Source organism: Vombatus ursinus, unplaced genomic scaffold (genome assembly GCF_900497805.2).
Source record: "Vombatus ursinus unplaced genomic scaffold, bare-nosed wombat genome assembly UNPS02014864.1, whole genome shotgun sequence".
Classification (NCBI taxonomy): Eukaryota; Metazoa; Chordata; class Mammalia; order Diprotodontia; family Vombatidae; genus Vombatus; species Vombatus ursinus.
Genome location: NW_020954642.1, coordinates 4568797 through 4582153, shown reverse-complemented (window position 1 = coordinate 4582153; position 13357 = coordinate 4568797). Strand labels below are relative to the sequence as shown.

The 13357-nt window shown below is 38.9% G+C and overlaps 1 protein-coding gene across 1 annotated transcript in view; it reads left to right on the top strand.

The window, feature by feature from the left end:
• Positions 1–13357, top strand: part of LOC114027962 (NEDD8-activating enzyme E1 regulatory subunit) — a 48858-nt gene that overhangs the window by 20752 nt on the left and 14749 nt on the right. The window contains exons 12-13 of the mRNA XM_027842105.1: positions 12412–12471; positions 12560–12693. Of these exons, the coding sequence (XP_027697906.1) occupies positions 12412–12471; positions 12560–12693 (194 nt within the window). The remainder of the gene's footprint in view (positions 1–12411; positions 12472–12559; positions 12694–13357) is intronic.

Genomic DNA, 13357 nt, shown 5'->3' with positions numbered 1-13357 from the left:
CCAGATCATAATAACCTTTCTAGGTTTTTGCTTACCCAAAATAACATTCGTGATGTTTCCCCTACTTGGACAAAAATTTGTTTTGCTTCTCACCAGTCCCTCCCTTAATCTGCCCTCTCTTTTATCACTCTCCTTCCTTTCTATTATCCCCTTACCCTCCTACTTCCCTGTTGAGCAAGATATATTTCTATGCCCAGTTGAATGTGTATATCTGTACTTCCCTCTTTAAACCAATTCAAGCGAGAGGGAGGTTCAAGTGTTACTCCACCTCATTTTCCCCTCCACCAGAAAAGCTCTTCCTTGCATCCATCTTTTGTGTTAGATAATTTTCCCTATTCTTCTCCATTCTCCCTCTTTCTCACTCATCCATTTTAAAAATTTATTTATTTTTAGTTTTCAACATTCACTTCCACAAGATTTTGAGTTCCAAATTTTCTCCCCATCTCATCCTTCCCCCCTCCCCAAGATGGCATGCATTCTGAGTACCCCTTCCCCTAATCTGCCCTCCCTTTTATCTCTCCCCCCCTTCTCTTATCCCCTTCCCCTTCAATTTTCCTGTAGGGCAGGATAGATTTCTGTACTCCATTTTCTGTCTATATTATTTCCCAGTTGAATGTGAAAATAATTTTTTTTAACATTTGTTTTTAAAACTGTGGGTTTCATGCATTTTTTTAATATCATCCCAACATAATCAATTTACTCTCATACCTTCATCTATGTAGAGTCCTTTTAACTGCCCTAATAATGATAGAATTCATAAGAGTTTCTTGTAAACAGTTTAACCTTATTGATTTCTCTTTCACGTTCACCTTTTTATGCTTCCCTTGAGTCTTGTATTTGAAAGTCAAGATTTTCTATTCATCGCTGGTTTTTTTTATCAGAAATGCTTGAAAGTCCTCTGTTTCATTAAATGTCCATATTTTCCTCCTGAAGGAATATACTTAATTTTGCTGGATAGATTATTCTCTATTATAATCTAGTTCTTTTGCCTTTCTTTAATGTGGTAGCTGCTAAATCTTGTGTGATCCTGTGACTTCTTGGTATTTAAATAGTTACTTTCTGACTACTTGAAGTATTTTCTCTTTGACCTGGGAGCTCTGGAATTTGGCTCTAATATTCCTGGGAGTTTTCATTTTGGGATCTCTTTCAGGAGATGATTGGTGGATTTTTTCGATTTCTCTTTTACCTTGTGGTTCTAGAATATTGAGGCAGTTTTCTTTATAATTTCTTGAAATATGATCTCTAGGCTTTCTTTGATTATGGCTTTTAGGCAGTCCAGTAATTCTTAAATTATCTCTCCTTGATCAATTTTCCAGGTCAGGTCTTTTTCTTTTTCTTTTTTTGCTGAAGCAATTGGGGTTAAGTGACTTGCCCAGGGTCACACAGCTAGTGTCAAATATCTGAGGCCAGATTTGGACTCAGGTCCCCTTGACTCCAAGGCTGGAGCTCTGTCCACTGCACTACCTAGCTGCCTGCTCCCCCACTCCCCTGCTTTTTTTTTTTTTTAGCCAAAGACAGGGTTTATTGGAACATCTGTCATATTGGGCAAACTGTTAAGGAATCTAAGCATTTATATCACTAATGCAAGTGGGCCAGATTTTAAGAATCTGAGCAGTGGTTAGGAGGGATCTAGGAGTGGCCAAGTACTTTGGGGTGACTGGAGGAGGGGTCTCAGGGAGATCTGAGTGGGAGTAGCCAGTAAACTGGGGTGAACAGAGCACCAGGGACCTGGACCATGTGGCCAAGGGAGAATGGAGTCTAGCTAGGATTCAGGGTGGGAAGTGGCTGGGAGCCATGGGAGGGTAAGACAATGGAGGGCTAGGCTAGGTTAAGGGTATCAGAGAATTGGGAGATTGGGCATAGCCACAATGAAAGGTTAGTTGATGGGATTATAGCCTCAGGTGAAATCCAGAGATTTGGCCATGTGGGAAAGTCCAGGATTTTTCCTTTTTAGGGTCTAGATTCCATCCTCATCATTCCCCCTTCAAACAAATGGGACCCAAATTCTTTTGGGGTAAGGGGTGAAGGTCTCGGCTTCTGAAACTGTTTCCTGCTGGCAAGGGGTATAGAGCTGTCCCTGCCTCGAGGGGGTCCCAAAGAGGAGATTGACTAGAACTGAGCACAGGTTGTGTCTAGGGAACAATGGGGGGGACATTGATTGGTACCCGCTTTTTGCTACCAACTGTGTGAATGGCTTGTAGTCTGGAAGACACAAATCTGACAGAAAACATTGCAGGGCCAACATGTGACAGGATAAAACATCCTTAGCTCTGTTTGGATTCAGATAATTCAGTTTTCCAACCATGCAGTACCAAATCCACCTCATAGCCAGACAGGTAACATTCCTTTGGAAACTGAGCCAGGAGGATCCCATCTTAGACTGAGGCTAAAATTGTCCTTTCAGCTTTTCCCAGTGCTGACTTCCCACCAGTCTCACATTCTCTGAATAGCTTGTGGCATTTCTCTCAGATAGTGGATTATTGATTATTGATGAATTATGATCCATCAGACAACTCAAAATAAAGTCCTATGAGCTTTTACCTCAAACAGCAAGTTTCACTTAATCACAGCTTAGGGAAAACTTTTCCAGGATTTACATCTCAAATTTAAATTTGTCCTGGTATAAAAAGCCAATCGTTAGAGATTATTTCTTTATGCTTGCAAATTCTCAGCAAGACAAAACCCAAACAAGCTTTTTGGCAAGTTTACACATTAAAACAATAACCAACAATAGTCAGATTGTTTTAGCGGTAACTAAATGCTTGACATAACTGGTACAAAAAGTTCACCAATTTGAAACTTGAAACAAATCCATTACCAATCAGGTGACTTCGGTTTTGTTAAATGCATTTCAAATTATTTTACACAGAGAATCAACATCTCATCATTAACAGTTAAAACTACAACTTTAAAAGAGCATGCTTACCCAAGTTTGGAGGCTGGCTTCTTTACTTTGAGCAGGATGTGCTGAACCTGGGTGATGCTTCCAGGCAAAGGTTGCCCCAGGGCCCAAGACCATTGCCAGGGGGGCCCATGCTGTAGAAGGCAAATTCAGAGGGTGGGGGGGTAGAGGGTGAAACTCTCTTCTCCTATGAGAGGGATTAATCAGATACCCTCTTGCCTCAAGGGTAGGGAATGGGAGATGAGGGTGACCAGGGTTGTAAGGAGGTGTTTCAAAACTCCTTAATGATTGATCACAAAACTTCCAGAATCTGCTAAGATGTTTTTAGCTGTTCTAACTTTTCCCTGTAACCTCCATGAAGGAGGATTCGGGGGTGTAGAGGGAAGGGAGTAAGTAAGCCTCAGACAACCAAAAGCACCTGCAGTTTTCCCAATTCCCTAGCACCCAGAGAATTGACAGAATTGGGCATACGCTTCCAGATAGGGCATCCTTCCTTGTCCTCTATGCTGCAGAAGGTGTACCCAGGTCCATGGCTTTGAACCAAACCAGTGGACCGAGAGCCAGAGAGTGTTAGGCCTAGTGTAAGACAGCCTCATAACTGCCAGAAAAGCATCTCCAAGCCTTCCTAGGTGCTTGGAGAGTGATCCTAACGGCAGGGCAAGAAAGAAGAGGATGGAGGCTTACATGTGTTCTAGTCTTGGTTGGAGAAGAACTTGGGGTTAGGCAGTTTCCCCACATGGTCCACCAAATGTTGAGGTTTAGGGATTTAGGGGTGCTGGGACCCTAAAATATTGAAGGCAAGAGATACGGGTCCTGCCTGAAAGAATTTGACCCAAGCCTTCTTTCAGCCAAAGAAAAGGTTTATTAGAACATCCATCATATTGGACAGACTCTTAAGGAATCTAAGCCTTTGTATCACTAATGCAAGCAGGCCAGATCTTAAGACTCTGAGCAGTGGCTCGGTTTTAAGAATCTGAGTCTAAGATCTTTTTCTGATGAAATATTTCACATTTTCTTCATCTTTCTTTTGATTTTGTTTTATTGTTTTCTGATGTCTCATGAAGTCATTGGCTTCCACTTGCCCAATTCTAATTTTTCAGGAGTTATTTTCATCAGCGAAGTTTTGTACCTCTTTTCTTTCTTTTATTAATGTTTTAGTAGCATTAACAGTATTAATACATGTCAAGAAAAATTTTAGTATTCATTTTGACAAGATTTTGAGTTCCAAATTTTCCTCCCTCCCTCCCCTCTGCTCTTCTGAAAATGGTAGGGAGTTTGATATAGTTTATACATGAGCTATCATGTAAGAAATATTTCCATATTAGTCACAGTTGTGAAAGAAGAAACAGATTAAAAAAAAACATGAGAAAGAATAAAGTGAAAAAAATATGCTTGGCCAGTTCTATTTTTTTTAAGGTGTTATTTTCTTCAGTATTTTTTTGTGCCTCTTTTACCAAGCTGTTAATTGTCTTTTCATAATTTTCTTGTGCCACTCTCATTTATTTTCCCAATTTTTCTTCTACCACTCTTATTTGATATTTAAAATTCTTTTTTAGGCTCTTTTAGGAATTCTTGTTGGGCTTGTGCCCAATTCACTTTTTTTTTTTTTTTTTTTTTGAGGCTTTGCTTGTGGTTGTTTTGACAGCATTCTAAATTTGTGGTTTGGTCTTCCCTGTCACCATAGTACATTTTTATGGTCAGGTTCTTTGAACTTTTTGTTAAAGTTGGGCTCTATTCTGGGGTTGGGGTGCACTGTCCCAAGCTTCAGGCTTTTTCCACATTGGAACTAGTATTAGAGGTTTGTGAGTTTTCAGTTTTGCAAGTTGTTATGATTTGGGGAGAAGTTTGGTTATTGCTTTTCTGTTCTGCATTCTGGTCCGTACCCAGAAAGGGCCCCTATTTCCTTGGGACTGAAAGCCATATTGCTCCTCAGGACCCCTGCTCCCTTGGGACGGCCAATGTTACTGCTCCTTACAGCCCTTGATCCCTTGTGATCAAAAGCAATATGGTTCTTAGGACCTCTGATCTTTGACTGCAAGCACTCCTCTCTGCTCTGGAATTGTGACCTGGAAGGAGGATTGGGCAGTAGAGTTGCCAGACAGTGTTTGGTCCCTGCCCCGTGTTGGCACGATCTTTTTCTGACCAGTTTCCAGATCCCCTTTTTGTCTCTGGCTTGAGAACTCCCAAAGCTGCTGCTGCTGATGTTGCTTCCTCCAAGGCCCACAGCTGGTGCTGCTCCCACATGGTCTCCGGGCCAGCCCCTACCCAGTATCACAGACCTCTCCTTCTGACCTCCTAAGTTGTCTTGGTCTGGAAAAATATCTCACTCTGACCTTTTGTTGTCTGTGCTGCTCCAGAATTCGATTTGAGGTGTTGATTTAAAAGTTATTTGGGGGGAGTGTCGGTAGAGCTTGGCTGCTTCTTCTACTCTGCCATCTTGGCTCTATCCTTGGGACAGAGTTGGTGAAAGGCTTTAAATGCCAAACAGGATTTTATGTTTGATCCTGGAGGTCATAGGGAGTCCCTGGAGTTGATGACTGTAAGATTTATAAATTTATAAATTATTATAACAACTTTTTGAGTTAGCTTTGTTATTCCCATTTTACATATGAAGAAACTGAAGCTCAGAGAAAAAAGATTTGCCAATCATTACATAGCTAGTCAATGTTAGAGACCCAGGATGTAAACCCACATCTCCCAAATACCAAGTGCAGACATCTGCCTGCTGTTCTAGGGCAGGGCTTCTTAAACTTCTTTCACTTGCAACTCCTTCAGCACTTCTTTTATCATTTTCTTTTTTTTTTCTTCTTTTTTTGCTTTTTGGTGAGGCAGTTGGGGTTAAGTGACTTGCCCAGGGTCACACAGCTAGTAAGTGTCATGTGTCTGAGACTGGATTTGAACTCACGTCCTCCTGACTCCAAGGCCGGAGCCTTCAGTGCTTCTTAAACTATGGGTTTAAGAAGTTTAAGAAGCTCTGGGGGTATCTCTCAACTATTTTTATTTTTTATTTTTCCTTTTATTTTATTTTTATTTTTTCCAATTACATAGAAAGATAATTTCTAATATTCATTTTTAAATAAAATTTTGAGTTCAAAACTTTCTCTCTATCTCTTTTACCTACCTCTTCCTTGAGACAGTAAGCAATTTGATATAGATTATATATGTTCAGTCATGTAAAACATATTTCTATATTAGTCACATTGGATAAGAAGAAGCAGAACAAAAGGAAAAAACTACAAAAAAAAACCAAAGTGGAAATAATATGCTTTGCTCTGCATTCAGACTCCATCAGTTCTTTCTCTGGATGTGGACAGCATTTTCTATCAGGAGTCTTTTGGAATTGTCTTGGATCATTGTATTGCTGAGAAGAGCTAAGTCAGTCATAGTTGATGATCACACAATGTGGCAGTTACTGTGTACAATGTTCTTCTGGTTCTGCTCACTTCACTCAGCATCAGTTCATCTAAATCTTTGCAGGTTTTTCTGAAGTCTGCCTGTTCTTCATTTCTTATGAAACAATAGTATTCCATTATATTAATATACTACAACTTGTTCAGCCATTCCCCAAATGATGGGCATCTCCTCAATTTCCAGTTCTCAGCCACCACAAAAAGAGCTGCTATAAATATTTTTGTCCATGTGGGTCCTTTTCCCCTTTTTATGATCTCTTTGTAATACAACCCTAGAAGTAGGATTGCTGGGTATGCACAGTTTTATAGCCCCCTGGGTATAGTTTCAGGTATTTTTAAAAATTACTAAAGGAAAGGATTTAGGTAAGAAAGGCAACTGGGTTTTAATAGAGTCGACATCTGAATAATAATTATGTATAGGAATTTGGGCACGTACTTTCAGAATGTAGGCGGTGTGACTGAATACACATTTATAACACAAATAGAATCCTGATTTAATGAGTTTGAAGAAATGTATTACTTGCTGTATGTAAGCCACATTGAAATGGCAATCCATTCTAGCTAGCTAGAGTCTACAGAAGTGATAACGGAGTTCTTTGGGGTCGTCTAACTCCTTTCCAAATAAAGCAGATGTTAGTGTATGTGCTTGTGTATGATGACAAATTGAAGCTAGGAGGCTTGTGTGAAAAGCAGTGTTCTGTTAGTCTAACGTGTTAGCCGTGTAAGGAGGGAGCTCACCCAACGTCTCATTTCTCACCTGGCCTCACAACTTTGAGATTTCTCTGACTGTTCCATGTCCTGGCTGCCATCCTACCCTACTCCACTTTGCTCCTCTGTGCTGTCTTCCCCTATTAGACTGTAAACTCCTTGAGGTTACGGACTGTCTTTTCATGTTTATATCCCCAGAGCTTAGCACAGTACCTGGCACAGAGTGGGTACTTAATAAATGTTTATTGACTGACTGCCAGAGAGGAAAATAATAACAGATATAGTGCTTTAAAGTTTGCAAAATCTGGTGTTGGTAACCCAGTACTTGTTTCTTCTTTTATTATGATAAATTCTTAATGAAAATTTTACATATTTCAAAATGTTTATGATTTTTAAAAATAAATTAAGGTTGGAATTGTTGGGGAAAGATTGCCTATCTAGTTTCAGCTCTTGGGGGCTGTAAAACAGTACAATTCATCAGGTGGTCCCAAAATCCTAAACGTGCTTTCAGGTCTCTTGGGCAGCAGAGGCACTGAGCAATCATTCCAAGAACAACCACTTGGCAGTCATTGGTCTCCCCCACGTGGTAGGGCAAGCCCTTAGCCAAGCAATGGCACTTCCCAGAACATTCCAGGATTTCTTGCCACTCTGAGCTGGTTCCTCTCATTGCACAGGCCCCACTAGGAACAACTTAATAAGAAAATGTCTCTAAAGTGCTTGGAATTACCCTATCCTTTCCTCTCCCCTACAGTAAATACATAGCCATTTATAAAACCTCAGTGTATTATATTTTTTTAAATGTCAATTTTATTCATATTCAGCCTTATACAGATATTCGTAATGGTGGTTTTCAAAACATTCATCATAACTCTGGGATATATGTGCTATAAATATTATTCTTATTTAATACATGAAGAAATTAGAGGAGGCAGGGAAGAGAAGGGAGGGAATGAGCATTTATATAGCACCTACTACATGCCAAGTGCTGCTAAATGCTTTACAGATGTGTTTTTATCTGATCTATTCTCTCATTTGAATTAAGACCCAGATTAGGTGGCAGGGCTTAGTAAGTGTCAAGCTGAGACTCCAGTCTGCCCCATGCAAGTCTACCATACTACTTTTACAACAGAGATATCATATATAACTTTGAGTTATTTTGGTATAGTAAAAGGAATACAAAATTTGTAGATGGGGCACCTTAGTTCTTAGCACTGCAGCTTATCAGCTATGTAATCTTAGGCAAGTACCTGTCTTAGCCTCAGTGTCCTCATATGTAAAATGGGAATAATAATACTTGTACTACATACCTGACATGGTGGTTGTTTGGCTCATTTAACATTAAAAACTACTTTTAAAGCACAAAAGTGCTATGTGAAAGAGCTATGAAATATGTTTCTAGAGATATATCCAAAGACATATCAAATTATTTCAGAGCTCGTTTGTAGAGCACTTCTTTATAATTGATGTCAATGCTATTAACATTCATTATATATACCTGCACAGTCTGTACTTGAATCAGAAATTGTAATTAATATTCAAGTTCTGCTGCTATTTTAGAGACTTGTGTGTCTGTGTCACATGCAGTAAGATGTATTTATTTCATACATCTGTCCACTTTTGATCAGTGTGATCTTTGTGAGGTTATTCTTTATTTTTCATGAAGTTGGAAAAATTCAGAGCCATTAAGTCTAGCAGGTGCTAGCAGGTATTTTTGTTACATTCCAAACTTTTTCACTTTTCTCAAGCCCCAACTACATTATCATGCCTCACACTTACAGCAGATGATTTAGCCTCCTACTTCACTGAAAAGAGTGGAGCCATCTGATGAGAACTCCCTCTCATCTTCCCTTCTCCATCCCTCACTACCCAGCATCATCACCCACCTTCTTTTCCTTCCCTCCTATGTCAAAGAAAGACATAATGCATATTCTGAGAACTTGCCCTATCCTTCTTCCTCTCATATTCTTCTTTTTTGAATTACATTTTATCTTCAGATTCACATTCTCTTTTGACCTTATTTCCCCTTCCCCCTGCCCAAATTGAGAAAGCAAGAAAAATAAAACTCCTGTTACAAACATGTATAGTCAGGCAAAATGAATCCCCGCATTGCTGTGTCCAAAAAAAATTATATCTCATATATCTAAGTTTATCATCTCTCTATCAGGAGGTGGGTAGCATGTTTCATCTTGAGTTCTCTGGAATTGTGGTTGTTCATTACGTTGATTAGAGTTCTTCAGTTTTTTAAAGTTTTTGTCTTTAAAATGTTGCTGTTATTGTATATGTTGTTCTCCTGACCTTACTCTGCATCAGTTCATACAAGTCTTCCCATGTTCCTCTGAAACCATCCCCTTCATCATTTCTCATAGCACAGCAGTATTCGATCACATTTATATACCATAACTTATTTAGCCATTTCCTACTTGATAGGCATCCCCCTCAGTTTCCAGTTCTTTGACACCACAAAAAAGAGCTGCTATAAATATATATATTTTTTAACATATAGATCCTTTTCTTCTTTCCTTGATCTCTTTGGGGTATAAATCTAGTAGTATTATCACTAGGTCATTGAGGATGCACAGTCTACGAGCTTTTTGGGCATGGTTCCAAATTGCTTTCCATAATGGCTGGACTAGTTCACAGCTCTGCTGACAGTGCATCAATGTTCTTGTTTTCCCACAGCCCCAGCAGCATCATTATTTTCCTTTTTTGTTAACATTTCCAAACTGATAGGTGTCACACACATAATTTTAATCTGTCCATCTTCCCAGCCTTCTCCTTTGGCTACAAGCATATTGAAGTCTCTTCATTCGTTCTTTATGTTAACAATAACTTAGAACTAGATAGTGCTAAACTGAATAAAGTTACTTATACCTGACACTTCTGCTGGCTCCTCAGAACCTTTGCAGTCTGGCTTCTGCCCCCAGTACTCTAACTGCTCTCCGAAGTGTTGTCGGTCACTTTCTTTCTTTTTTTTTTTTTTTTGTAAGGCCATTGGGGTTAAGTGACTTGCCCAAGGTCACACAGCTAGTACGTGTCAAGTGTTTGGTCTGAGGATGGATTTGAACTCAGGTCCTCCTGACTTCAGGGCCGGTGCTCTATTCACTGCGCCACCTAGCTGCCCCCGGTTACTTTCTTGTCAAGATATTGAATGGTCTTTCCCCCCAATCCCCATCCACTTTGATGTCTTTGAAGCATCAGACACTTTTGATCTCCTCTTGGCTTTAGAGAGACTATACTTTCCTCATTCTCCTTTTCTCTTTCTGATTAGTTCTCCTCTATTTTCCTTCTTCCTCCTTTTGCTGACTTTTTAACATCCTGTTCTTGGCTGTTTTCTTTTCTTTCTCTACAAGGAGAAAGGGTGTAATCTCATTCTTTCCCAAGAGCACCTCTATACAGTTCTATAAGAGGATTCCCAGATCTCTACCTCCTCTCTTTATCTTTCTTCTGCACTCCATACTCACATTTCCAAATGCCTATAGCATATCTCTTTGTGGATATTCCACTATCATTTCAAATTTCAACATGTCTAAAATTGAATTTATTATCTTTTCCACCAAAATATACTCAACCTCCTGCTTTTATTAGTTCTGTCAGTGGCACTACCATTTATCCAGTTTCTCACCTTGAAAACATTTGTTTTGAACTTTTAGTTTTTCCTTTTTTACCTTTCATATCTGATAAGATGTCAAAGTTCTATCTTTTCTGCCTCCACAGCATCTCACATTTTTGCCCTCGTTGCCACTCATCTGGACTATTGCAATAGTAGTCTACTGGTCTTCCCAGCTTCAGGCCTCTTTAATAATAAAAATTTTTACTAATGATAGCTAGCATTTACATGATGATTTAAGGTTTGCAAAGTGCTTTACAAATATTATCTCATTTTATCCTCACAACAACTTTGGAGATAGGTGCTATTATTATATTCATTTTACAGATGAGAAAATTGAAACAGTTTAAGTGACTTGCCTAGGGTCATATAACTAGTAAGCATCTAAGGCAAGATTTGAACTCAAGTCTTCCTGACTCCAAGTTCTGCACTCTCTCCACTGTGACACCTACTTCCCTCTCTTCTTTCCAATCATTCTTTCAATGCAAGCTTCCTTATGCAAAGATCTGGTTATGACTATCATAGGTTCCCAAAGTGGGCAGTATCACCCCCTGGAGGGCACTGGAACCATCCAGGGGGGTAGTAGTAGCCTCAAGTACAATTGGGGGGTGTTGAATAAAAAGAAGACCTAAAAAGAAACCCTACAGGGACGCTGAGTATTTTTTTTTTGCTAGGCAATGGGGTTAAATGCCCCATTACCCAAGGTCACACAGCTAGTAAGTGTTATGTGTCTGAGGCCGGATTTGAACTCAGGTCCTCTTGAATCCAGGGTTGGTACTCTATTCACTGTGCCACCTTGCTGCCCTGTAATATTTTTTTTAAAAGGAGGCTATTGGATCAATAAGTTTGGGAACCTCTGACTTAGATAAAGGCAAATATACAAAGTACAATAATATACAAATATACATATATATAATATACAGGGCCGGTGCTCTATCTACTGTGCCACCTAGCTGCCGCGTAATTTTTTTTTTTTAAAAGGAGGCTGTCAGATCAATAAGTTTGGGAACCTCTGACTCAGATAAAGGCAAATATACAAAGTACAATAATCACATCATAATCACATACCACAACTTCAGCCATTCCTCAATTGATTGGCATCCCCTCAGTTTCTAATTCTTTGCCCCCAGAAAAGAGCTGCCATAAATATTTTTTGTGCATGTAGGTCCTTTTCCTTTTTGGTTTTCATTTCTTTTGGGATACAGACCTAGCAGTGGTATTGTTAGGTCAAAGGGTATGCATAGTTTTATAGCCCTTTGGGCATAGTTCCAAACTGCCCTACAGAACAATAAGCATTTATTAAATGCCAGCTATGTGCCAGGTGTTGTTATGGACATTGGAGATACATATCCAAAGAATTAAACAATCTGTCATTTTTAAAGAGCTTATGTTTGAATGGGGGACACATCATCCCCCTTAATCTAAGTACCTGGGGGAGAGAAAGAATTTCTCTTTTCCGTTTGATACCTTATTTTATTATCATCTCACACAGATTCATCTTGAAAATGCAATTTAATTATTTAAAGAGCTGAATCTATATGAAAAAAAGGTCAGGTAACGCAAACTGGGCCAATTCATAAGACAATCCAGAGTTGGAAGGGACCTCAGAGGCATCTAGTCTAACCCTTCATTTTACAGAAGAGGAAACTGAGGCCCAAGAATGTTAAATGACTTAAGGCCCAGAGGCAGAATTGGAATCCAAGTTCTTTGACTCTGGAATCAGTGTTCTTTTCCCTGTTCTTATATAAGAAATAGAAATGAATACTTTCTCTGTTCTTTTCTAGATACCAAGCAGTATTGAAGACATATTTAATGATGATCACTGTATCAATATTACCAAACAGGTAATAAGATTCTTTAAGAGCACTGTTACCTAAACATACATGTTACAAAGTGAAATTTCAGTTGGCATTTTTTTTTATATGCTTATAGAGTCCACCCTTTTGGATTTTGGCTCGGGCTCTAAAAGAATTTGTGGCAAGGGAGGGTCAAGGAAACTTACCTGTTCGAGGCACTATTCCTGATATGATTGCAGATTCTGGAAAGTTTATAAAATTACAAAATGTGTAAGTAACTTTTTTTGAGGATCTGATTTTGGAAAATATCTTTAACCTTACTGTTCCACTGGTTCCCCATATATATAAAATTCTAATAATGTCTTTCACTGATTCAAATAAGAGACCAAATAAATTATATGAAGTTTCTTGGTTTCCTAGGGTAAAAATGGAAGTTCATATGTATGTAAATATTTCATTGGATCTTTGATCTTAAGACACGTCTTCTCTTGGCACAGATCATAAGCCATCCATAACTTCTCATCCTGTTCATTTCTTGTTCATGTTCCTCCTAGAGATTTTTCCTCATTTTTTAATTCTTAAAAAACAACCAAAACAAGCACTTCTTTTTACTCAGTAGAACCAGGAGGGTTGTACGTGAAACTATGAATCTTTATGTAACACTTGCTTTTCTTTTAAGTATGTTATAAATGCAACATGTTACTCTCAAAAGCTGTCCTATTTGTCTTTAATTCTGGCCTTCCTTCTGTTCTCTTCTGTGCATTTCAAAACATGTTTCAATTTCATTTCATTTTTGGCAACCTTATCCCTAGCTCCCCACAACCTACTCTGTCTCCTCCCAAACTGAGAAAAAAGAAAAAAAAAAACTTCTGTAACCAAAATGCATACTCAGGTAAGGCAAATCCCTACATTGGCCATATCCAAAAGTGTATCT